The following is a 27,238-nucleotide window of genomic DNA, read 5'->3' as shown; positions in this document are numbered from 1 at the left end:
TAGCGTGCTCGAATCCTTGTCTGAATTTATTGTCTTATAATTAGACTATCATTACTTTATAGTTGTTAGCTTATTATCTAATTGACGTGTATCTTTTCGGTTGCAACACGTTGCTTTTGAGAAGATACAAAAGAGTATCTGTTGCTTAAAGAAAGATACATTTCGAAAATATGGTGTTTTGAAACGGGTAGTATTGTAGTCCAGTGGCCCTCCGCCAATAGGCAAAGCTACAGAACCCAGACTGTATTTTGTATCACATTTCTCCTTCAAATATATAGGTAGTAATGAATGAATACTACTAACCTCTTCTCTTTGTAATTTATCAAGTTCACTCAATTTTTTCAACGCCATCTCCAATTCAGTTTCAAATTTGCATTTTGTGCCACCAAACAGTTTGTTTTTGTTTTTTGGAGCTGGAAAAAGGAAACTTTTACAGAAACCTATTTTTTTCATGAAGAACATACAAGGTTGAGTAGGAGAGATATGTGAAAACAGGTCTATATGTCATCGAAAAAAATCATTATCTATAATATAATGAAGGAAAAGAATCGGCTATAGCATGTAGAGGATATGAAATTCACGAATGACGCATCATCACGTTTAATAATCCTATTTTTTATGTTTCAGGGGCTACAACTCTCCAACAATGCATCGTAAAAATGATGCTCACCATAGATTTGTAGAGCATTGTTTCTCTCCAATTTGATTTATATTATTTCACTACTTAATGTTTTCCTTCTATTGTTATAGCAGATTCAATGTAGGGGGTGAAATTTTAATTTTGTAACAATCACTCACTTTCGATCACTTGACAATGAAATTTGAGTCTGGAACACCTGGTACACAATTTTTTACTTTGTAGCTTAATAAAGATTAGTTGGGATGTAAAGATAGCAAAAATACGCATCTCTAGCCCGTCTATTGAAGGTGTGGAACTGCTAAGTTGACACTTGTTGCAGGGTTGAAAATTTCACCCCTACATTGAATCTGCTATAACAATAGAAGAAAAACATTAAGTTGTGAAATAATACATCAAATTGAAGAGAAAACAAAGCTCTACAAATCTACGGTGAGCATTCATTTTTACGATGCATTGTGTGGGAGTTGTAGGCCCTGAAAAATCAAAAATAGGATTAAAAGCTGTTATTTCAACAATTTTACACTTTTAAGAGCGTATATCTCGAAAACTGTTGGAGATATCAGAGTTCACCACAGAACTATTGTAGAGAATTTGTCAAGCTTCATTTCTGAATAGTTAGTCATGTGCGGTTGAACGCATTTTTCTCAAGATATGAGCGTTTAAGCAAAACATTGAAAAATGCAACTTCTAAACCACCCTCATCCCTTTCGCACAAGGGGTAGGGATGGGGACTTTTGATATTTTCACCCTCTAACTGATCACAACATAGCTGCGAAGTCAAAAATAGTGTTCATAACATTCTCTCTAAATTCCTTTGTCAATTGGTCTATTTTTGCATAGCTGAAGATCTCACACTCAACACTGAAGCTGCTGCAACAGTTGTGGGGATGTGCGTAAACTTTTGAAATATTATAAATCAAATTGAAGAGAATTTGATGCTCTATAAGCTCGTGATCAGCATTGATTTTTCCCATCAATATTCAAGAAGTCATAACAGCAAAAATAGTAAAAATTTGAAGGAAAATGCGTTTTATTAAAAAATGTCACATATTTTAGAGCGGATATCTCAAAAAGTGAAAGAGATATAGGAAAAGTTGTAAGATCAATATTGCAGAAACTGTGTAAGCTTAAAGATAGAATAGTCATGTCTGAAAAATTCATAATTTTCGATTTATATGCGAGAAACCAAAAAAATGATACCTTTGAACCACCACCACCCCCTTAGCACAGGGGGTAAGGGTGGGGACTTTTGATATGTTTAACTCCTCCTACCCTAAACAGAACTGCGGGGTCAAAAATTGTCTTCCAAACTTTTCCCTTTATAACACTTCCTTGACTGGGCTATAAAATGTATTTTTAATCTATTATTTCATCAATTTCAAAAAAGGGTGCTATAATTTATTCTATTTTTTAAATATTTTTATTGTTTTCTATTGTTATTGAATTTTTATTGATCTATTATTATTATTATTAATTTATCGATTTTTACCTTTAGACTGGTATCTTTTTTTCTCAGAACATTCTGAATACTACGTAGTTTATCACTGAGATTGACTTCGTTCTCTTTTTTGCAATTGTCCAATTTATTGCCTAGTATTTTGCACTTCTGCTCCGTCTCCGTTAGCTTCTCACTCTTTTCATGGTTCATACTGACTTCTTTCAGCATTTTCTTCTGCAGAATAGTGTATTTCTGCTGCAGTTCCATCTTACCCGGATCAGCACCCTGAAGGATCAAAGAATGTTTATCTTCCGATAAAAAATTACCACAGTATCAGCAAAGTTGAAGCGTAGACTAAGGCCGCCTACACACTTCAAGACCAGACTTGAGACGGTCCAAGTCTATGACCTGGTCTTGTATAGTGAAGTCCACGTTATAATGGCAGTGGAGAAAGATAGGAGAACAACGTTGCCGAACTTCTGTCTTGTCAATGCCTTCTATAGATGATAGCTGATACAGGTTTATTGATGTAATATCAACTGTTCATTCTCGTTTAAAATAATCGATCATATTTTATAAAGCAAAAAATTATATTTTTCAATAATTTTCCCTAATGAATTTTCATATTTTTTTCAATATTTTGTTAATTAATAATCAATTCTACATTGTTAAAAGACGAACTGGCAACAGAGCAGAGCGAGAAAGAGATAGCGCTATCCGCTTTGTTGAATGATAGACAATAAGGATAGCAACACCATTGCTAATCAAACACTGCCATTATAACGTGGACCTCACTATAGTGTGTAGGGCTGTCTAGACCGATTAATGACTTTTAGACCGTCTGCCGGCTTTGACCAAAGACCACAGACGGTCTTTGCTTCTCCCACCACTATTTTGGTCGGGTCTTGTATAATCAAGTTCTCACAGTTAATCAAGTATTGTGATCTTTGAAACCCGCAACTTGAAAATATACAGAGTTGATGAAAATCATGTAAACAACAAAATATTTCTTTTACAAGAATAATTTGAAAGTAGGTTTCATTGGGAATCCTATTTGAAATTACAAATTATTACTCTGTCGCTTCAACATCATTGTTCCTCATATGAATCCAAATCAATTTTTTTTAATGAGAAAGTGGTCATGTGATACATGATTTCGATACAGAATTTAAAAAAAAAAACGAATGACGTCGAGCACATTGCAATGAACCGCACATTGATATCTCAACCCGTATCAGTTTGTTGATGTGAAAGTTGTAAATTATGTTATACATTAGCCAGCTGAGATCATTGTGTCAGCGCATGAAGGTCTGTCTGCGTGATAGCTTCCAAATAGCCTTAGCTGATGATATTCATGAAAAACTATTGTGATTGCATGCAATGAGTTCTTCAGATGACTAAATTATAAATAAAAACCAATTTTTCTTATGCACTTTCAATGTAATTTTATATTTCCTGGAAAACGACGAAGTATTGAGTCAATTTTGTTGTCTTGACCTGTAAAAACGTTCGAAGAATACGTGTTCAGAATTTAAAGCTGATTGATCAATTACTTCTAAAGTTATTGTAGAACATACAAACAGACGGTCAACGACTTTGGAATTGCGAGTGAATCAAAAGTGAGAACTCGCTAACGCTCGTTCAATTAAAGCTAGGAGAGCTCACCTCTTTCCGATCACAGTTACTTACATCTAGTTTCCTCCACCTATGTACGTTGATTGGTTTTAGCAATTCTTCCTCCAAAGTTCTAGCTTTCAACCGTTCTTTCAGTAGGTCTTTTTCGAGATTGTAAATGGTCGATTGGTGATCGGCTGTATTGTCGATTATCTTGATCAGCTTTGATCTTTCTTTCCTGCAATGAATAGAGGAAAATAGACATTAGTGATTCATCGATTTATTTATCACTCGTGAAAAACATTTTGCATTCGATTGATACAATAATTTGGGTAAAACCTATCTCAATGGGGACATGTGACGGTCGGGAGAACGAAGACGGCGCGCATGCAGAAGTTCAGTCAAGCTGTCAGAAGGGTGAATCAGTGAAGTACGAAGAGAGCGCGCACTGAAATGATCTTTCGTATCTCTAGGATTCGAGTTTGAAAAGTGTTGACAAGGGTCCAAAATTCAGGCTGAGTATATATAGCTTGAAACGTAAGTCTTCACATTAGAACGAGCGTTAGCGAAGTTCTAACTTTATAGTCTACTTACTGAAGGCATTTATTGCCTGTTTTTATGTTCGACAAGAACTTCAGAGAGAATTGATCAATCAACTTCACATTTTGAACACGAATTCTTCAAACCTTTTTACAGGTTAGTAACTCAAAAACAAAACTCTGGAAATGCTTAAAAGTTGCAATAATATCAACAACATATAAGTCTAAATTACTTCTATGTTATTGAAATTATTGCAGCTTTCAAGCAGCTTAGAAGTAATTCAGCATAATCGTACTCCAGTCAAAAAATAAAATTAACACTTAAAATTAAACCCGAAAATATAATTAACATTTAACATGAATCGAAGTTCACTGGAATTCATATCAATAAATTCGGCTTAAATGAAATCACTTCAACAGAACTGAAGAACACAAACAGAAATCTACAATATTAATATTTTTCAATATTCACCATTCGGTCCTCAACACGTACGTCGATTTTTTAAGGTGTTTATTGAAGAAAACTAAAAAACATGTAGCAGCATGTATATTTATAAATATTATCATAATTCCACGAAAGCAGGTAGAGAACAGCAACAGGTAGAAAAAGGCGCAGCAATTACCAAGGTGCGGAGAAGGAGCGCACTGAAATGACGCGCGTCTTCTTCGTACTCTCACGAAAATGATTTATGACCAACCTTCAGCCAGCAGGTAGGATGCGAGTCCTCTTCGTACTTTCGTGTCGGTCAAGCGAGAGCAATATACAACTGCGAGAACCTTGGGCAGGTAGATTTAGCACATTTTCGACACTAAGCATTTAGAATTTAGAATGTTACTTGAATTTGGAAAAATAGAGCTCATTTAGAAAAATGTTTGAATTTCATCTATATGGAACAGAATTTTGAGCCAATTCTAATATTATCAAAGAACAATAATTCGTTCTGGGCCGCTGATTCCATGGATTGATTGAGCAGTTTCATTATATAATATCAAACAATTTCATATGTTTATTGTGGCCCAGAGTGATAGGAATTGAGCATCACTGCATAGTGGCCCAGCACAAGTGCGTTTACAAATTATTATACAGAGTGGGTGAAAAGTCCGAGAACGGCTTAATATCTCATACACAAATGTGATTCGACAGTGGGTGTGATTGGGGATCCTACTCAAATTAAAAAAAACTACTTTATAATGACTTTAGAAGTCTGGTCCGCCATCTTGGATCCGCCAATTTTGAATGCAACCTCATTTTCTTAATGGGAAGGTAGTCATGCGATACATGATTTCGATAGGGAATTTCAAGAAAAAATGAATGGCAGAAACCGCATATCGATATCTCAAACCATTTAGAAGATATTCACATTATTAATCAAAACTATTCGTTGCAGAGAGGAGAGAAAAAAGTCTGAGAACGGCTTAGTTTCTCATAAGAAATGTGATTCCAAAGTGGATGTGATTGGGATCTAACTCAAATTGAAAATACTACTTTACTATGATTTTAAAAATCTGGTCCGCCATCTTGGATCAGCCATTTTGAATGCAACTTTATTTTTTTTTATAGGAAGGTGGTCGTGCGATACATGATTTTGATACGGAATTTCAAGAAAAAATGAATGGCGAAAACCGCACATCAATATCTCAAATCGTTTAGAATATATTCACATTATTAATCGATACCACTTACCTATGTATTTCATTTCTGATTTGCATGGTACTGATTGATATTGTGAATATCTTCTGAACGGTTTCAGATTTCGATGTGCGAATTTCGCCATTCATTTTTTCTTGAAATTTCGTATCGAAATCATGTATTGCATGACCACCTCCCTATTAAAAAAATAAAGTTGCATTCAAGATGGCGGACCAGACTTTTAAAGTCATTGTAAAGTAGTATTTTCAATTCGAGTAACATCCCTAATCTCACCCACCTTGGAATTTCTTCTTTCTATGAGATACTAAGCCGTTCTCATACTTTTTTCTCTCATCTCTGCTTTGAATAGTATTGATTAATAATGTGCGAATATCTTCAAAACGGTTTGAGATATCGATATGCGGTTTCCGCCATTCACTTTTTCTTGAAATTCCCTATCGAAATCATGTATCGCATGACCACCTTCCCATTAAGAAAATGAGGTTGCATTCAAAATGGCGGACAAGATTTTTAAAGTCATTGTTAAGTAGTTCTCTTTTCAATTTGAGTAGGATCCCCAATCACACCCAACGACAATTTACTTTTGTGTATGAGATATTAAGCCGTTTTGGGACTTTTCATCCACTCTGTAGGTGATCAACTGATAAGGGTATATCAATGTGTAATGCTAGTTTTTTACGTTTATAAAAATTATGATGGTAGACCATAAACTCCAAGGAAATACTCCATTGATGATAAACTTACAAGTTTATACATTTGAATATATAAAACTCTATTGTTAGTGCTACTTGATATTTTTGATCGATACACATATTATGTAAGTTACGGACCAGAAATTTGGAGTAAATTGTGAAAATATGATGTTGCTGAACTTATCTAGATGGAGGTATAAGGAGATCTATTGTTGAATATTGGTTGAGCATTGACATGGCACATGGGTTGACAGTTATTGTTTCCCATTCCACCGGCGTTTGTGGAGCGGCGGTATTGTTCTCTCTTGACCGTTCAATGCCACCATCCAGATAGGTTTTTAATGTGGAAACATCAGATTATCATATTATAATTAATTTGTTGTTAGGGCCTACAGTGAGATCCAGGTTTTAAAGGGAGTATCTGCTTAGCATTAGTTTGCTACACTACTTGTCTATATTCATAATAAGAGAGAGAGAAAAGAAGGGTTGTGTTTGTTAGTTTGTTCACATCAAAACATGTCAACTTGTAGATTGCATATCGGAAAAACGGAAATGTTTCAAATCTACAAATTTTGTACATAGATTCTAAAAATATCAATTTCGTGCACCTCGATGCCCAAATTTCGATTTTCCTTATAGATTTTTTAGAATTAAAATTTTCAAATTTCATTCATGAGACATGAATACATAGGTACCATACGGTAGCCTATCATACCATACCAAGACGATCTGGCAACAGAACAAAGCGAGAAAGAAATAGCACTATCCGCTTTGATGAATGATAGACAAGGATAGCAATAACATTGCTAATCAAACACTGCCATTATGATGTAGACCACTGTAACAATATTTATTGTTACAATTGTGAGTGATGAGAATTATGCGAATCAGCCTGAGAAGTTAGCCTGCTATGAAAATGGATTTTGCTGTTTTGCTTTTCTGTGGTGTGTTGTGTCAACTCTGTCAGTGTGTGCGTAGAAGTTGTAGTACTAAGAAAAATAACAATTTTCCTGGAGCATCAGCTTAGTTCATGACCTCTGCTTTTCTGCATTGTGTAGTGTCGACTCTGTAAGTGTGTGTGTAGAAGTTATGATACTAAGAAAATCAACGATTTTCTTGGAGTATCAGTTGAGTTCAGGACCTTATAAGGTGAGGAATTCATAGCTGTCAAGAGAAAATAGCTGTCACTTGGTGGGAGAATGTATCTTAAATTGTAGTTGTAACGTTCCTTTCTATTGGTGGAAATTTTTCTAGAAAATAGTAACTCCCAATCACAGTTAACTTTGGTTAGGTTCCCATCTAGTTAGGCCGTTCACAGCTGTCCACGGCAAGATGAGAAAAGCGAAGTGCATTCATTCAGCGTCTGTCCATTGCTGCTAACAGAACTGAAGATGTAGTCTCTAGACTTTGCTTGAACTTATGTAGTGATTTGGTATTTATTATGGCTTTCGGCCGGCTTTAGTCTTTCCTTTTATTGGCTCTGCAACCTTCTGTTGTAGTAGCAATGTTTAGTTTGCTTGTGTTTTAGAAGTTTTTTTTTTAAGTAAAGAAGAGAGAGAGTATCAAATTTGTCACCTCACAATGGAGATTTTCCTCCTATAACCGCTACTAAAGGTATGTCATAGATTTATAATATAATTAAGGAAATTATTATCGATGAAAGCTTCCATCAAAGTATTTATTGTAATGTACCGTAATTAAAGTGTAATAATTGAGAATAGTCCTTTTTGATTTGAATGGAAGATGGTAATGGTAATTCAAACTGATAAATGTTGGAAGAAAATGAACGATATATGTTTTGTAGAGATTTAGAATACCTATTAGTAGGAATTAAGATATTTTTTGATTCAAATTATTTTTGAAGAGGAAGCTATTAACCTAAATTTCAATTACTGTTGTTTAAATCCAAATTGATTGATGTCTATAGTATATTATTATGAGTTCTATCAGGATTTTGTGTTATAGATTTTATTTGTTTGTTGATTCTAATGAAAAGCTTTCTTGATTCTCAAGGAAACACCTATTATGTAATTTATTCTTTTAAATTACACCATATATGTAATTTATGTAAGGGAATTGACTAAACTAACAACAATACTTGAAATACCTTATTATGAAGTAATTCAATCAACTTGTGAATTATGTAGGCTTATTATGGAATACTATGTACTCATCGCTTTGTGTATAGGGCATAACGCTGATTACAAATAAATTCTTTTCTATTAAATCAAGAGATTGAAGTAGGTAATGTCTATTTATGTTTTAAAGTAATAAGTATTGATTTGAGTTTTATATAACCTAAAGTAGGTTGATTTTATTATATAACTGAAGTTGAGTTAATTTGTATTATCCTAGTTTATTTTTTTATTCTAACAGCGGTCTAAGTACGGGAACATCAAAGTATGGGATCAACGTACGAATCCATCAATTTACGGGTTCATGAACGTGTGTCTTTAAGCTGCTGAGACGCCTCTGAATCGATGGCCGTCCTAGAAGCTTGGGGTATGCTGTCTCCTGTCCATCTGGACGTGTAGAGCTCGATCACCGAGCCTAGATTCAAATTGAAGAAACAGCTATGAGGTAACAACTTTTTTCCAAATTAAACGAACGTCCCAGGAACTCCGGATGTGACAGAATGGGTTTTAATAATTATAGACTTTCAAAAAAGGGAGGGGTGTAAAACGTGCGGAATTAGACTTTTGTTAAATCGTAATTTTGATATATTATTGGGAATGGATATATTACTAATTTTATTAATTTTGGTTTGAGTAATAGATTTTCGGTTGTATCTTTACATTGAAATGTGAGGCCATATTTTCTCTGTAAGGATCCAGCTGGGAATTTCAGTTTTCTTTAAATTTATATTTTAATCTACTAAGCTACTAAAGTTGAATTAGTATATGAAATGTTTAAAGGTCCCTTATTGAAAAATTAATCTTTTAAAATAATTTTGGTCTTAAAGTTGTAAAGGATCGAAAAGAAGTTTCAAGGACCCTAGCTTTTCTAAATTTGTTTTGATTACACATATTTTTGAATAGTCTTCATATATAAAATTCCGTGATGTGATACTTGAGGAATATTTGTCTTTGCAGTTTTAATGATATAAAGGTACAGAATAGTTATTATTGGGGATCATTAATATTTGATAATGTTTTGATAGTGTTTTAAAGTTTCCAAGTGTGTTCTAAATTTAATGTTCTAAGAATTTTATGAATTTTATGTGGATCTTTTCTTAAAATATTTATTGTTATTTATGATTAACTTCTGAGACATATCTATGATAATTTTCAATTCTTCTTTTGAAATTAGAGTCCTTTAAGCTTCTCATGATTCAATCTAAAACGTTTTCAATGTAAAGCAGACAGTGTAAGATACTATTGAATTAGCTATATCGGAGATAACTTTCTAAATTTAGTGATTGTATTTTCGGTTTTTATAATGTAACTTCATTTTGTTTTATTAACTGTTGAATTTAACTGTAAGAGGTGACAATATAGTTGATATCTTCTCTCTATTTCGTTCTCTCTCTTGTCATTTCTGGATTCCCGTTCTCTAGCACTAGGTATGTTTATCAAGTATCCCTTTTATTGAGTTATATTGTGTGTGCTTCTAAATTCTAAATTCCAAGTTAACTTTCTAAATTCATAGCACGGCACACCACACTAGACCCTATACATTCCAATTTTCTCCAAGACAGTTCACCAAATAACCATTTTTCTAAACTTCTCAATAAGAAAGGTAATAATATCATTCCATAGCTAGCAGGATTTATCAAGCAAAGAATTCTTCCAATAATAAAAAGATGGTATTGACTGCAAGAACATTGAGTCTAGAAGGGAAGTGAAAAAACGGTTGCTCAAAACGTCTGCATGGAGCACTGCAACCTACGGAAGTGAAGATTGGACGATGTGTGTGGAAGAAGAGAGAAGAATTTCTGCTTTTGAGACATAGTGCTACAGAAGAATGCTGAGGATCAGTTGGAGAGAGAAGGTAACGAGTGAAGAGGTTTTTCAAAGAGTTGGAGAAAGAGGTTTTCTAGTGAGAAAATAAAAAGGAAAGAGCACAACTAGTTGGTCATGACTAGAGGAAGGAATGCGCGAGGAAGGCCAAAACTGGAGTACATAGAACAACTGAAGAAGGATCTGAGATGAGCCAACTACAGAGATCTCAAAAGGATGACGGATGACAGAGAGGCATGGAGAGTTGCTGCCAACTAGAGAAGAAGAATATAATAATTATTAAACGAAAATACCAATTAAATGCTGCAAATCACCCCGAAGACTTCTGCTACCCGGTACTGCAAATATTGACAACAGGTTAAACAGTCAGCTACATGGAAATTCGATGAGCGCTACTATACAAAAATTATTTGTCAGCCCGGGAATCCAAACCAGTACCTCCTAATTGCCGGTCAGGAATGCGTATACCCTTACCCAAACTGACAATCTCTGGATAGCAACACTTGAGCCACAAATGTGGTAACACGTGCTCTGAACATATTGTATTTAGGAATATGAACGCTCGAAGAGCTAGAATAATAAAAAGAACCGTTTCTCGAAACTATGGAGAATGCATTTGAATAGCCTACCTAGACAGACGCTGGGGCATTATTCTTTTCAAAATAGTTTGAAACAAAAATCATTCTGTCATAGAGAATTGCTAACAATATATGATAACAGTAACGTCAGTCACTGACACGTCTACAATCCTTGTATATATCTATAGCATAAGTTGATGGCAGGTAAATGAAGATTGTGAATAGCGATATAGATATAGAGTTAGGAGAGAAGTAAATATAGATATGTAGTTTTCAATGTAACCACGTGGTCAGCATATGCTACAATTTTACCACGTGGTCAGCATATGAATATCATTGAAGCAATTATTTGATGCTCAGTTATTTGAATGGTGATGACATAAAACGATAAACATGATATATGAGTAAATGTATTTATAAACTAGGGCGTGAAGTAGATTAGGCTATATGTATAAAGCATTCAACAAATATAATGTTGTACAATGAATTATAATTTAATAATTATTATAAGCTAATTAAGCTAGTTGAATCCGAATTCATAGGCTAAGGACAAATTTGTAAATAGAATAAATTAGGTATATTTGATTGAAACATGTTGACAATGAGTATAAGAAACCTGCTTAATTAATTAAGTAGTAATTGATTGGTATCTTATTAATTTGATTTATTCAACTCGATTGTAATGATGTACTGTATGACATTGTATTTTGTTCATTTCATGTATTTATTATTGAAGTATTTGCCATATGGATTTATAAGATTGATTACTGTATTAATCAATCAATGCATTCAATTGTCAGTATCCAAACTTTAGAGTTTAAATATTGGTAAAATGTATGATATCATTTGTTATAATAATGAAGGGGAGCCATAGTTTAAAATGATATAACATAATAAACATTATAGTGAATTCAAATTGATATTTGAATCCAATTTGTAAGTGGAATATTAGGCTGAAGAGTTTGAGTGTAGGCGGAGCTAGAGGGCAAAGGGTGATAAGGGGTGGAAAATCGTGGTTCTAGTATATAAACAGGCAGACCCTGTCTTGCAGTTTGGTTGCAGTTAGTTGCTGTTAGTTGCTGTGAGTCTCTTGGATTTTGGACAGTGTTCAGTGTAGGAGTGAGTTTTTGGTCTCAGACTTCAATTATCCTATAGGGAATTGACTGAGCCAGGTAAAGATTTTATTTAGAATTTTCAATTTTTCTCATTTAAAATCCACACCACCCCACCCTAAAAAGCCCAAATAAGTATATCAAATTTCATAGCATTATAGTAAAGAGCAAGCTTAATTATTACTTCTCTTTAAACTCATATCTAAAGACACAATCTTAATTAATTTCTTGAAGCTTACAGTTGAAATTCACTTCTAAGTACAAATAATAGTTTTTTAAAGCAAGGCTCCCCTAATCATATTCATTCTTCAAACTTTATCAATTCTCTTATTTTTGACTATAATCATATTTTTAACTAGAGTTATTCAATATTTTGATTTAATCACTTATTTTCCAAGTAACCTGTTAAAATAGGAACTGTTTGTTAAATTTTGTTGTATAAAATAAAACTTGAACTGTAATATTTTCAAAAACTCAATAATCTTGTATATTTTGAATCACTACTATACTTAAATCAATTTTATAAATTCTCTTAAATTTAAAGTTTATCAATAAATTCATAATTAACCTTTGTTTTGCCTTTCACTTTATACATTCCCTTACACACGACCCTGATCTATCTATCTTTATCTTTTTCTTCAATACCATTATTAGTTCAGTGAGTGAAATATAAGTATCCACACAGTGAGTGAAATTATAGTAAAGTAATTATTCTATCAATTCATAGTAATTGATTGGCGCCGGGCAAAATACTGTATAGAGTGAGGGAGTTCGAAACCCACTCTAAACAAAGACCGACAGTGGGAAAGAGTTCAAAATGGCGCCCAACGTGGGGCCAGATTCTAAGTTAATCTGCTGAAGTGTATCAAGTGAAAGTGCATAATAGTGAATTGGTATATATAATCACCCTCATTTGTGTGAAATTCTTATTGAGTGTGTTACAGAAGTGTGATAATTATTATTATTAGTATTGCCAGGTGGGAGAGTTCTCCGTTTAAATTCTTCAAATTCTCAGTGTTTAACCTATTCACTTGATTATTTTGTATGTGAATTTTTGAATTCGTATTTGGTGCGCTCAACTATATGTAGATTTTTATATTGGTTATAGGAAAGTTGATATTATTCATTCTCATTCAATATTACTTTAGGGGTAGGTTTATTTCAAAAGTCTGTTATTTGGGTTTAATCAATCATCATTATATTATTCTTGTGATATAATTCTGGGTTATATTAGTAGAATTGGGTATAGAGGTAGAGAATTGGAAGCCCTGGATCTTTTTTTATATATTTTATCCAGTCAAGCATTATAGAAAATCAATTTTGAATTATTTATTTGTGGGTGTAGTTTATTAAACATTATTTAATTTTTCTGTATGAACATTTTTTGGGTCATGTATGAGCTTCGTGATAGGTAGGATTAGTAATAGGATCGAAGTATAGGTTACCTATGTCAGGATATTTTCTTAGAAATAGGGTTGTGAACACACTTCAATCAGACACAATGGCAACAAATGAGAGCACCACAACAAATTTCGAAAGCAGTGAGGGCAGCACAGACAACACCATTGAGAGTCAGGAGCAATATTCACCGGAGATGTTACCGAATTCTGACATGGTAAATCAACCTGGTGACTCTCACGACGACCAAGAACAAATTCCGAGTGAAAGAAGGAAAAAAGTAGGACTATCAGGGAACGAAATGGACAAGATTTTCAACTTATTAACAAGTATGAGGGAAGATATGGGTGCCAGTTTCGAAGAAAGCCGGACAAGTATGAGCAAGCAATTCGAAGAAAACAGTAAGAAATTGGAAGAAAACAGTGAGAAATTGGAAGAAAACAGTAAGAAATTGGAAGAGAATAAGAAAGAAATGAACGAGAAGTTAGAAAAGTTAAGTAGCAATGTAGAACAGCTGGAGAGAAGATTTGAGAAGAAAATGGAGGAAAAAACTAAAGAGATTTGTGATGAGATAGCAATAAAAATAACAGCAGTTGAGAAAAACGTCGAGAGAATAGATAAGAGACTTTCAACAGAGATCGCATCGGTGAGAAAGGAGCTATCAGAGAAATCAGGTGGAATGGATAATGCAGCCTTTAAAAGATTTGAGGAGCAGCTCGCGGAATTTTACAGAGAGAAGGAAAGGATGAAAACGGAATTCGAGAAGGCCAGGACACAACCGATTATCGTCAACACCAGCTGTAGAGGATTGGATGAAGTGCCAAAATTTGAGAAATATCTGGAGAATCCTATGCAATTTTTGATTAAGTTGAAAGAATATTTGCGGCGTAGTGGGAAAATTAACTGGAGTGAGCAATCAAGCATCATTGAAAAGTCATTTGATAGTCAACACTCAGCATGGTGAATGATTATTCAGGCTAGCATTGACTCTTTAGAACAATTTGAGGACGTTTCACTAATAAATTCTGGAGCCAACTCATTCAAGATTCAGTGCGAGAGAGATTGAGAACCGGAAAATTTATTAGAGGAAGTTAAACGCAAGTGAGTACTTCATAAAGCAGATGCTCATTGCAAGGAATTTGACACCAGCACTCTCGGATGAAGAAATCATAATAAAACTAGTCAAACACTATGGAACTGGACTAGAAACAGCTAGATTCAATAGGAATGTTAAGACAGTGCCCGAGATGGAAAAACTATTGGAAGAATGGAACTTGCAAAATATCGATGTTGAGAAGATCGAATTAAGGGAGAAGCGAGAAAAAAAAGAGAAGAATGTATGGGTACAAAGAGAAGAGAGAAAAAGTCCGCAAATGGAAAGAAGAGAGCAGGAGATTGGTAACGGACAGCAGCGTCGGGACAACAATCTGACTTTCAACGGCAATAAGGGAAGAGGAGGATTCATTCGAGATGGAAAATGGAATAGCGTCCAGAATGCTAATTGGCAGAACACCAATTCGTCACCAAATGTGAATTGGAGGAGGAGAGACGTGAATCAGCCACAGCCACGCAGTCAGCAGAGTCCAGCAGGAGAGAAAGGAGAAAAACAGCAAGAGAATCCAAAAAACTAAACAACACGCAGAGTGAGGCCCGATCACTGTGTGTTACAAATTATCTAGGGCAACGCAGTAACGAAACAAATAAGAAGACAACTATAAATAATAGATTAGGAATAAACAGCGTAGGTTTAAGGAATAATATTGACATGGAAGAAGAATTATTAGAAGACAGGCCAAGCAATGAATCAATAGAGGACTATAACAGAGCGTTAACAATGTTTGTAAATATAGGAAATAAGAAAGTGAAAGTGGTTGTAGATACCGGTGCAGCAGTTTCAGTCATGACAAAGGGGAAGTTGGATGAAATCGAAAGGGCCATAGGGAAGGTTAGGCATCTACCTGCTGCGGGACTCAGTATATTTGGTGTAACGGGAGTTCGTGCAAAACGTATTTTAAAACAAGTGATGATTGACATTCATGTACAAAATAGGTTAATGCCCACAACGTTCTTAGTGGTAGATATGCTTAATATAGATATTATTGTAGGAATGGACACACTAAAGGCCTATAGAGGAATTATTAACGTGGGACAAGGAGAGATACGGCTTTGTATTGACAATGAATGGGTGACAGTGAAAGGAGAAGGGTTGAATGAGGAAGAGAGAAAGCTTGTAGCAAGTTGTCAACTGGAAATGGGTACATGAGAAGGAGAGAAATGGAATGTTTTCATGGACGAAATAGCTGGACAAATAAAAGAGAATCATCCGGAAATCAATGCTACTAATCTTTTTGAAATTTTAGAAAAACATCGCACCCTGTTTAGAGAAGAATTAGGTTGCATAAAAAACTTCGAATATGATCTCAAATTGAAGAATAATGAACCATTTGTTTGTAAGGCTTACCCCGTACCACAAGCGAAAAGAAAAGCAGTTAAAGAAGAAATACAAAAAATGGAAGAGCAAGGAGTAATTCGACAGTGTTTATCTCAATTCATAAACCCTCTCGTTATTGTGCAGAAGAAGGACAATTCAATAAGAGTTTGCATTGATGCACGAGGACTAAATAATGCTTTGTTAAAAGATCACGTAACCCCACAAACCATCAATAATATTTTACAACGTTTTCATCATAGACAGTATTTCACCAGCATCGATTTAAAAAGTTCTTTCTGGCAGGTAAAATTGACAGAAGAGTCGAAGAAACTGACAGCATTTCGCTTCGAGGGTCAAGTGTATTGTTTTGAACGAGTACCGTTTGGTTTGTGTGTTAGTACGTCGGCGCTTATGAGAGCTATGCATCATGTTTTGGGGGAAGAGTTCGCAGACAAAGTAATTATTTACGTTGACGACTTATTGATAATAACAGAGACCTACCAAGAACATTTGTATATATTAGATCGAGTATTTAAGAAGCTAAATGAATATGGAGTTACAATCAATCTAGAAAAATCAAACATTCTAAAGAAAGAAGTATTGTTTCTGGGACATATTATTTCTAAAGATGGAATTAGGATGAATGAGGAGAGAACACGCGCTATCATATCTTTCAAAACTCCAAAGAATAAAAAAAAACTGCAGTCTTTTCTTGGAATGGCAAATTTTTACAGAAGATTTCAAAGAAATTATGCTGAATTAACTGTTCCATTCAAGCATAATTTGAGCAGTAAGAATAAGTGGAGATGGGAAAAAGAGGAAGATGAAGCTTTTCAAAAAATCAAGGTGAAATTTCTAGAAAGTGTCGTGTTGAAGCACCCTGATTTCAATTCAAAGTTTATAATTACGTGTGATGCAAGTGGATTTGCAGTCGCTGGTGTTTTATCACAGATAAACAAAGATGGAGATGAAGTTGTTATCAGTTTTGCCAGTAAAACTCTAAATCAACAGGAGATAAACTACAGTACAACAGAAAAGGAGTTATACAGCGTGGTGTTTCCTGTATTAAATTCAGAGAGTATATACTGGGGAATGAATTGATTGTACGCACTGATCACAAGGCAATTACATTTCTCAGGTCATGTAAATTACCAACAGGAGACTAACTCGTTGGTCGCTTATATTAGCTCCCTATAATATTCAGTGGGAATTTGTGAAAGGAACGGAGAATAAGGTAGCTGACTGTTTATCTAGAGAGAATGAAGAAGTAGCAGAGCAGATGTTAGAAGATCGAGCATTTGAAGTGTACCTTATAAAGATTGAAGACTCAGAACTGAGAAAGAAATTGAAGAGAATAAAAGATTTCCAAATGAATGACGCAGCATGTAAAAATATTATTGAATGTTTAGAACAAGGGAAGGAAGTAGCAAAACGTTTTCACATAATAAAAAATGACATTCTATTTAGCAGAAAGGATGATAAACAGGAAAGTTGGAAATTATGTATTCCTGCAGCATTGGAAAAAGATCTGATCCTAGAATATCACAAAATATTAGGACACACAGGCATAAACAAAATTTATCATGCACTTCGAGAAACGTGTTACTTCAAGCAGATGTATAGAAAAATTTTCGACTTAGTTTCTTCCTGTGACCTGTGTCAGAAAGCGAAACCATCGAATAAAAAGCAAGCTGGACTAATGAAATGCATTCTTCCAGAGAGGAAACTACACCAGGTATTCGCAGATGTATGTGGACCGCTACCAAGTCGAGATTCGGCAATGAATACATTTCATCATGCATGATGCATTCACCAAATACACGAAATTGTATGCAGTATGAAGATCCACGGCAAAACAACTTTTGAACAAAGTAAAACAGTATATTATAGATGAAATAGGGAAACCGGAATTTCTTATCACCGATCATGGAACATACTTTGTCAGTCACACCTGGATAAGTGAGATGACCCGATTGGACATTAAAAATCGTTTGACATCTGTGTACCACCCTCAGAGCAATTTGAGTGAGAGGAGTCTGAAAGATATGGTGACACAACTTCGAATTCTGTGTCATAAAAAGCATTCCAAGTGGTCAGATAATATAATAAAAGTAGAAGAAGTGATGAACAGTACATATCATGAGAGTATTGGGATGACACCAATTGAAGCAATGTTAGGAAGAAAACCAGAACAGCCGCTTGAACAATTAATCGTTTATCCTTTGGATGATAGAGAAATGCTATCAGAAAATCAAAGAACGATTAGAATACGAAGCAGATTGGAAGAAATGGCTGAAAGAAGGAAAAGGAGACATGACAAGGATATAAAATCTCCTATTCAATATAAGGAAGGAGATTTAGTTCTTATTAAGAAGAATATCCACTCAAATAAGGAGGACAAAATAATTTCGAAACTGTGTCTAAAATATGAAGGACCGTATCAAGTTTCAAAGAAGAAGAGCGACAACTGCTACGTAATTAACTCTATGGACGATAAACTAGTTGGTGTGTACAATATAGAGAGAATGAAGGCATATAAAAAGGCGACAGGAGAACGTGTAGACTAGCATTTAGTGAAGCTCACGATAAGGGTGGATTGAGTAGCCCTTAGAAGGAGTAAACCTAAATGCTAATATAGTCTATGAAGAGATTGTAAATAGATAGGGAATTGGAGATGAATGGAGCAGCTGACTAAGTTGACATCATCAGCTTACGAGAGTCACTAGGGTAACGGCCAGTCAGAATTCAACGTAACATGCAGCATCCAATGATCCGGTTGTACAGCGATGGAGAACTACAGTGATCTTCAAACTTCTAGACCGTCCATATTATGAACTCATGTTGTGGTGTCTGAAGTGTGAGAACATTAATTTCATCATGTAGTTTACTCTTAATTACCATCCTTTTAGTGTTAATGTCGCAAAGACTAAACTCATGTTTCATTTAGTATTTGCTCTTGAGAGGGGGGTTTTGAGCCACAAATGGCGACCACGTGCTCTCCTAAAATTTAAAAATTGTAGATTTCTGTTATGTGGTAACACGTGCTCTGAACATATTGTGTTTAGGAATATGAACGCTCGAAGAGCTAGAATAATAAAAAGAACCGTTTCTCGAAACTATGGAGAATGCATTTGAATAGCCTACCTAGACAGACGCTGGGGCATTATTCTTTTCAAAATAGTTTGAAACAAAAATCATTCTGTCATAGAGAATTGCTAACAATATATGATAACAGTAACGTCAGTCACTGACACGTCTACAATAGAAACCACATGGCCCACTGTGCTTTGTGTCAACCCTTGTATATATCTATAGCATAAGTTGATGGCAGGTAAATGAAGATTGTGAATAGCGATATAGATATATAGTTAGGAGAGAAGTAAATATAGATATGTAGTTTTAAATGTAACCACGTGGTCAGCATATGCTACAATTTTACCACATGGTCAGCATATGAATATTATTGAAGCAATTATTTGATGATCAGTTATTTGAATGGTGATCACATAAAACGATAAACATGATATATGAGTAAATGTATTTATAAACTAGGGCGTGAAGTAGATTAGGCTATATGTATAAAGTATTCAACAAATATAATGTTGTACAATGAATTATAATTTAATAATTATTATAAGCTAATTAAGCTAGTTGAATCCGAATTCATAGGCTAAGGACAAATTTGTAAATAGAATAAATTAGGTATATTTGATTGAAACATGTTGACAATGAGTATAAGAACCTGCTTAATTAATTAAGTAGTAATTGATTGGTATCTTATTATTTGATTTATTCAACTCGATTGTAATGATGTACTGTATGACATTGTATTTTGTTCATTTCATGTATTTATTATTGAAGTATTTGCCATATTGGATTTATAAGATTGATTACTGTATTAATCAAATCAATGCATTCAATTGTCAGTATCCAAACTTAGAGTTTAAATATTGGTAAAATGTATGATATCATTTGTTTTAATAATGAAGGGGAGCCATAGTTTAAAATGATATAACATAATAAACATTATAGTGAATTCAAATTGATATTTGAATCCAATTTGTAAGCAGAATATTAGGCTGAAGAGTTTGAGTGTAGGCGGAGCTAGAGGGCAAGGGTGATAAGGGGTGGAAAATCGTGGTTCTAGTATATAAACAGGCAGACCCTGTCTTGCAGTTTGGTTGCAGTTAGTTGCTGTTAGTTGCTGTGAGTCTCTTGGATTTTGACAGTGTTCAGTGTAGGAGTGAGTTTTTGGTCTCAGACTTCAATTATCCTATAGGGAATTGACTGAGCCAGGTAAAGATTTTATTTAGAATTTTCAATTTTTCTCATTTAAAATCCACACCACCCCACCCTAAAAAGCCCAAATAAGTATATCAAATTTCATAGCATTATAGTAAAGAGCAAGCTTAATTATTACTTCTCTTTAAACTCATATCTAAAGACACAATCTTAATTAATTTCTTGAAGCTTACAGTTGAAATTCACTTCTAAGCACAAATAATAGTTTTTTAAAGCAAGGCTCCCCTAATCATATTCATTCTTCAAACTTTATCAATTCTCTTATTTTTGACTATAATCATATTTTTAACTAGAGTTATTCAATATTTTGATTTAATCACTTATTTTCCAAGTAACCTGTTAAAATAGGAACTGTTTGTTAAATTTTGTTGCATAAAATAAAACTTGAACTGTAATATTTTCAAAAACTCAATAATCTTGTATATTTTGAATCACTACTATACTTAAATCATTTTATAAATTCTCTTAAATTTAAGTTTATCAATAATTCATAATTAACCTTGTTTTGCCTTTCACTTTATACATTCCCTTACACACGACCCTGATCTATCTATCTTTATCTTTTTCTTCAATACCATTATTAGTTCAGTGAGTGAATATAAGTATCCACACAGTGAGTGAAATTATAGTAAAGTAATTATTCTATCAATTCATAGTAATTGATTGGCGCCGGGCAAAATACCGTATAGAGTGAGGGAGTTCGAAACCCACTCTAAACAAAGACCGACAGTGGGAAAGAGTTCACACTCATTTTATACAAAGCCATAGCGGCCAGCCAGTCTACCAGTATAGTAGCGCTCATCGAATTTCCATCTAGTTGTTTACCCTGTTGTCAATATTTGCAGTAGCAGAAGTCTTCGGGGTGATTTACAGCATTTAATTGGGATTTGCGTTTAATAATAATTATTCATTAATTAGCATTTGAACAAATGCAACTTTCATTTCATTTCCATCTGTAGAAGAAGAATATCATTCCTTAATTATTATAATTAATCTAGGCTTAAGATGCAACACTCCAATGTATGAAATTCCAATGTTAAATATATGATGAAACATTATGGAAGCATCAGAATACGAATAATAATTATTTAGACTATAAGAAAAAATTATCTAATTCTCACCGTAAATTATCACAATCAAGCTTCAAAAGTCTGATATCTTCGGTTCTCTCTGATATTAGAGCTTTTTCCGTGTAGAGTGATTTCTGCAAATGCATTGAATTTCTTATTCAAGCGTTCATTATCGTCCTTTGTCTTTTTCAATTGTTGTTTGCAAATGTCTCGTTCGGTTATAAGCTATTTGTAACAGAAAATATATCTTTTAATGATTGAAAATAAATCTTCATAATTGAGATAGAATATTGTAATGGGGTATTTAAAATCGGGAATATATTGGGGTTATATTATGTATGGTATTGTGATGGTATTATAAGGTTGTGAGAACAACCCTAGACATTATGGTAACAATTTATAATAGGGGAATCGCTTGGCTTGCGAGAGGTTAAATTGATCTAACTCTATAACTCATGAGAAAGGAACTATATTTTAAAATAATAAACAAAACAGTTATATTTTGGAGAACTAAGTAATCGATTTAATCAAATTGTAACTCAAAATGAAACTGGAAACTTAAATAAAAATAATATTGAGAAAACTTTTTAAACAAACGATAGAATAATTACAGGATTTGCCTTCAATAAAAAAGATGAATAATATATAATAATAAAATTGATAATATTAGCTCACTGAACTCACTGAACCAGGAAAATGGTGTTTCGGAAAAGAAGGGTAGAGCCGAGCCCGATTATCTGCTGTAGATAGCTCCAGGTCCCGTCCTCGTAACCGACTGACTAGAGCCTCTCATTTTTTCATAATTTTACTTGTCATGAATTTTCACCGTCGTCAACAATTTATCTATTCATTGTGAAAATTCATGACAAATAATAAAAATTATGTAGTTCTATTACATCCCCGGGTCCCCCTAAACTTCGACCCGAAGTTATCGAAAAAACGGCATCTCTCTAAGTTAATTTTTACACATTTCAATAATATTTCAAAAATTAAAGTCAAAGTTACCGCAAGCTAAAATTATTATTATTATTCACAATATTATTCTAATTGGATATTTATATGTAACATAACTTTCAATGAATACCTTAAATCTATGTGAGTGCCAATTCATAAGCTAAATGCAAGTGATAAATTACATTATAGTGAACTAATTCATAAAAAATCAAACTTAGCCTAACACATCAATCAACTTCAAATCAACAATTCAATACATTCATATCTGAATAAGAATTGAATGGAAAAAATTTCAATTATATTGATGAATAAAATTAAACCTACAAAATCTACGAAAGTAATAAAATTGAATCATAATGCAAAAATTAAACATCAAGTCCGAATAGTATTCGAGTAAGCAAAATAATATTGTGGACCTTGAAAATAAGAATAATAATAATAATTGAAATAGTTTATCTTCTAATCTGGGAAAATATTTGAATCGATAGCATAAAAGAGTAAATGGATACAATAATAGTGAATAAGTAATTATTATTTGCATAGTTTCCTATATCCTAACCCATTATTTTAATGATTTCATTACATACTACTTTACTAAAACACATATATTCTTAAAGCTCCTGTGGGTAGTCCACAATTGGAGTACGTTTCGGGACTCTCAGTTGATTTGCTTTCTTCTTAATATAATTTTGAAGACATAAATACAAGAATATAACAGTTATCAGTGTTTGCCAGACAATAATAATATAAATGATCAGTTTATTGTTCACCCCTAACAAATCAAGTTATTTGGCATTTCAACATGATGGAAAATGTCTTCTGAGATGAGTTGTGCTCTTCAAATTTTGAAAAATTCAAGTGCCAATTTTCATTTAAGATTTCCGAAAGGTTTAAGTACTGAGGCAGAGTCTCATGTTAAAAATTGGGATGCTCAATTTAGATAAATTTGTCCACATGTGAGGAATTAAGTTATTAATAGCTGGAGAAGGATGGGACGGGAGTCGCAAGGATAAAGAGTGCTTATCAGTACGTCGCCGTTGTCGTCTTGAAGTTCGCAGTTGCAAGGGATGTGGAGCGATAGGGTTCCTGGACTGTTGCTTGGGACCTCAGTTGTTGAGTTTTTACAGCGAATTGTCGTCTTTTTGCCGGTGTTGTGGAATAGGAAGGTGTCTTCTCGTAGGCGAGTGATTAGGGTTTGATTGTCAGTTGCTTTACAATCAAATTTGCAGACTTCTCGTAGCTCCGATACGTCTGCTTCTGATGTTAGAAGGTGGAGACAAGTGGCTTGGGTGGCGGAGTTCGACATCTTTTTCCTCGGAATCAAGCAGAGGCCTTTCTGCTTGAACTGGCAATCGTCTTCTTCGTCATCTGACAGGATTTGCAGTTTATTTTCTTCTCTAAGTATCAGGTGATGTTGGGAGGTCAAACGGCAGGTATGACCATTCCAATGAAGCGGGATAGATTGCAGGTGGAATAATGAAATAGTTGAATTTTTCTTCTTTATTGGTATTTTGAGGGTAACCAATAGTTCGTTGTCGGATTTTCTGCAGGATGTTAGTTTCAAGTTTCGAATTTTATCGTTGTCTTTTGTTGATATGGTGAAGTTTCTCTTGTTTATTTTCTTTTCGAGTTCTTGAAGTCGATTGTTAGGTCTTCTTTTGAAATGACGTGATGAGAAAGTTGTTGATTGTAGCATCTCATGTCGATTTCATTGTAGTTGTTAGATAGAGTCATCATATACATGAAAATAGTAGTCCTCAGTTGTGTTTTCAGTACATCGGTTGTAGTATTCCCTTTCTGAAACTTATTCTGTTGGGTGAATGATTCTTGCCAAAGAATAAGGTCATGCTTCATGTTGTTCAATACTTTCTTCACGTTCTCTGCCATGCCGTTCATCTTGCGTGTGTTGTCTATCAATTCGACATGTTCAGCGTGAACGAAGTCTTGAAGATTACTGAGATGAGAAGTGATGTCGGTTTCGGTTTTCACGTATGCGCCCAATTCTTCGTCGGTAGCTACTCCGCAACACCAGTTTAGGACCGCCCCGATCGTATCGATAGAGCGTTCGCGGCGTGGTAGTCGATTTTCGCTCTCAGCTGGAGTGTTGTCGTCATCGCTGCCAATGTAAATGCCGTCTTGTAGTTGTAGAAGTTGCAGCTCCGTTCGATGAATCTGATCAAATACTGCACACTCCGATGAGGAAGGGAAGGACATGAGTCAATTTTTAAAGGAGTACTCAGAAGGTTCCTCATAACAAATAAAGGATTTGACCTAGGAATACTGAATGTTATTGGAATTGTGGACTCGTAAAATACTACATTGTGAATTTCTTTAAATAGAGCTCCGTGAAAAAGAGAAATTTCTTGAGACAATACCGTACAACATTTCTACAAATGCTAAGGAACAAAGTATTATGGTATTCATTTAAAAATATTATATCAGTTAGTACTCTATATTAATCTATCAATGAACAGTTCTTATAAGATATCAATTTATAAACAATAATTACTAGTAAAATCCCCAAAAACCTACAAATAGATTATGTAAATGGTCAAATTAATAGCTATTTCTATATTCCAATCGTAATCACCTACTGGAATTGATTATTTCATTAACATCAATACAGATAATATTGTTATTAAAATATACGTTTTCACATAAATAATCTTATAAATAAATAAATTATTATATCAAGAATCATCCGTTTCTGAAAAAGAGAAACATTTTATTACATACGAGTCAAGAGAATAATATTCAAGCATAAATCGTATTTGATGATTTTCAAATAGCATTCATTCATAAACAAAAACGTGAGAACAATTCACATCTTTTAATAATGAATCATCGTTAGAATGTCTAGTAAAATTGTCTATCAGAGCTCAATTATATTTCATTGTTTCATCGAAGTAGAAATCCAATTAATTAATTGATTGATTGAAAACTGCATACTATTGTGATTTGAGAATCATCTCGTTCAAGGACCTGGGGGTGGTATTCAGCTATGACCTCTCTTTCAACTCACATGTTGAGTACACAGTTAATAGAGCCAATCAGCAGATGGGATTCATCTTGAGGACTTGCTCGCCCTTCAGTGATGTAGAGCCTTTGATACTTCTATATAAGTCAATTGTGAGAAGCCTGTTAGAATATGCATGTGAAATTTGGAATCATATTATAATGAACAGATTTATCTACTGGAACGTTTACAGAACAAATTTTTGAGATGCATTTATTACAGAAAACATAATATCTTTTGTCCTTTTGATTATCCTTCCAATTCACTTAGAAATGAGTTCGATTTTACTTCTTTGAAAGAAGACGCGATGTCAAATCACTTATTTCCTTTATAATTTACTAAATAATAAAATTGATTCATCCCATTGCTATCAAAAATTAATATATATGAAATACCATTGCTCGCCGTTCTGGTTTTCATTTCATATAGCGCGCTCTAGAACCGTAAGTCATTATAACTCTCCTCTAAATAGAGCTCAGAGAATCTTTAATCATTGTTCGGAGCACTTAGACGTCTTCTGGTTCTCCCCCTCAAATTCCGTAAGATCTCATATAACTTGGTTGGGTAGCATGTGATCTGTCTTTTTGTGATTGATTTTATAAATTCTATTATTATTAATTTGATTATTCATTCTTGGTTTTACACAGACATCCTTTCTCTCTTCATTCTTTCTTCTTCTTTTTTTCTCTTTTTATTATTACTTGATTCTATTTTGTTTAATAATTATTCTTATAATCAATTATATTGTTTACAATTACTTCAATGATTATTTGTATTCTTTCATATTAATTGTATATTTCTTCATTTTTTATCTTCTTGTATTCCAAATTGTATAATGTGTTGAAAATTGTATTGTGTGAAGGAGGCAAAATGGGTTTTATCCTGTTGTCTCCATTAATAAAATATTATTATTATTATTATTATTATTATTATCTCGATATTTAGTCGTGAGAAAATGGATTTGATCGCTTCACAAGTCAATACTGATCTCGCAAACAAAATTCTCTAAAAATTCAGTTGTAAGCATGATATTGTTTTTCAATGATTTGGAAAATAAATAAATTACATGAGTGTTTCATCTCGATTTCTTCTCATCAATTGTCTTTTAATTAATGAAAGGCAAAGATTTAGGATGAGCGAGGTATAATTGCTAGCATAAAGAAAAGTGCTGGAATAAAGAATACAGTTAGACAATCTCGTATGAAATATTTTTTCAATTTATCTACATGAAAAGCTACATTTTTATAAGTACCTCGTAGCGGAAAAAATATCTCATAGACTTCATCTGTTACTTTCTTTACTACTTCATATGGGCCTGAATATTTTTTGACTAATTTCCTAGACTGTCCTTGTCTTACATCAGGATCGTGGACCATAACTAAATCTCCTGGTTCAAAAATGCAATCTGTTCTATTCCTATCGTAATAGTATTTCTGTTTTTCTTGTGCATCTGATAAGATTGATGGTATCTGTTCTCGCACTTCTTTAAGATTTGCTAATCTCGCGTCTAAATGATAAGTGACGTCGTCATTTTCGGGAAAGATTTTCAAATCTAAAGGAGTAGTGGCTTCAAAACCGTGCAATAAGAAAAAGGGTGTATATTTCAAAGAGCATTGTTTCGAAGTATTGTATGCGAATAAAACTTTCGGCAGCATTTGTACCCACAATTTCCTATTATCGGCTACGTAAGCTGTTAGCATCTCTTGAATTGTCCGGTTGGCTCTTTCGGCCAGACCTTGACTTTGGTGGTGACTTGATGATCCAATATGTGTTTGATTCCAAGCTCAACCATAAGGTCATCGACTTTTTTATTTACAAAATGTGTACCTCTATCGGATCGAACT

General features: G+C 33.8%; 1 protein-coding gene across 3 annotated transcripts in view; it reads right to left on the bottom strand.

Annotated features, from left to right (window-relative positions):
• Positions 1–303: 303 nt before the first annotated feature.
• Positions 304–27,238, bottom strand: part of LOC111051124 (cilia- and flagella-associated protein 58) — a 44,617-nt gene continuing 17,682 nt past the window's right edge. For 2 of the 3 annotated variants that reach the window (XM_039435515.1, XM_039435514.1), the window contains exons 5-8: positions 21,476–21,649; positions 3,768–3,930; positions 2,130–2,363; positions 308–413 (exon numbers count right to left, since the gene is read on the bottom strand). In XM_039435515.1, coding sequence (XP_039291449.1) covers positions 21,491–21,649 — 159 coding nt within the window. In that variant the 3' untranslated portion in view covers positions 308–413; positions 2,130–2,363; positions 3,768–3,930; positions 21,476–21,490. Of the gene's footprint in view, positions 414–2,129; positions 2,364–3,767; positions 3,931–21,475; positions 21,650–27,238 lie in introns of all 3 variants that reach the window. The other variant, XM_039435516.1, reaches the window with a different exon arrangement.

Source organism: Nilaparvata lugens, chromosome 9 (genome assembly GCF_014356525.2).
Source record: "Nilaparvata lugens isolate BPH chromosome 9, ASM1435652v1, whole genome shotgun sequence".
NCBI lineage: Eukaryota > Metazoa > Arthropoda > Insecta > Hemiptera > Delphacidae > Nilaparvata > Nilaparvata lugens.
Note: the sequence above shows the minus strand (reverse complement) of the source record. Positions and strands in the feature narration are given on the sequence as shown.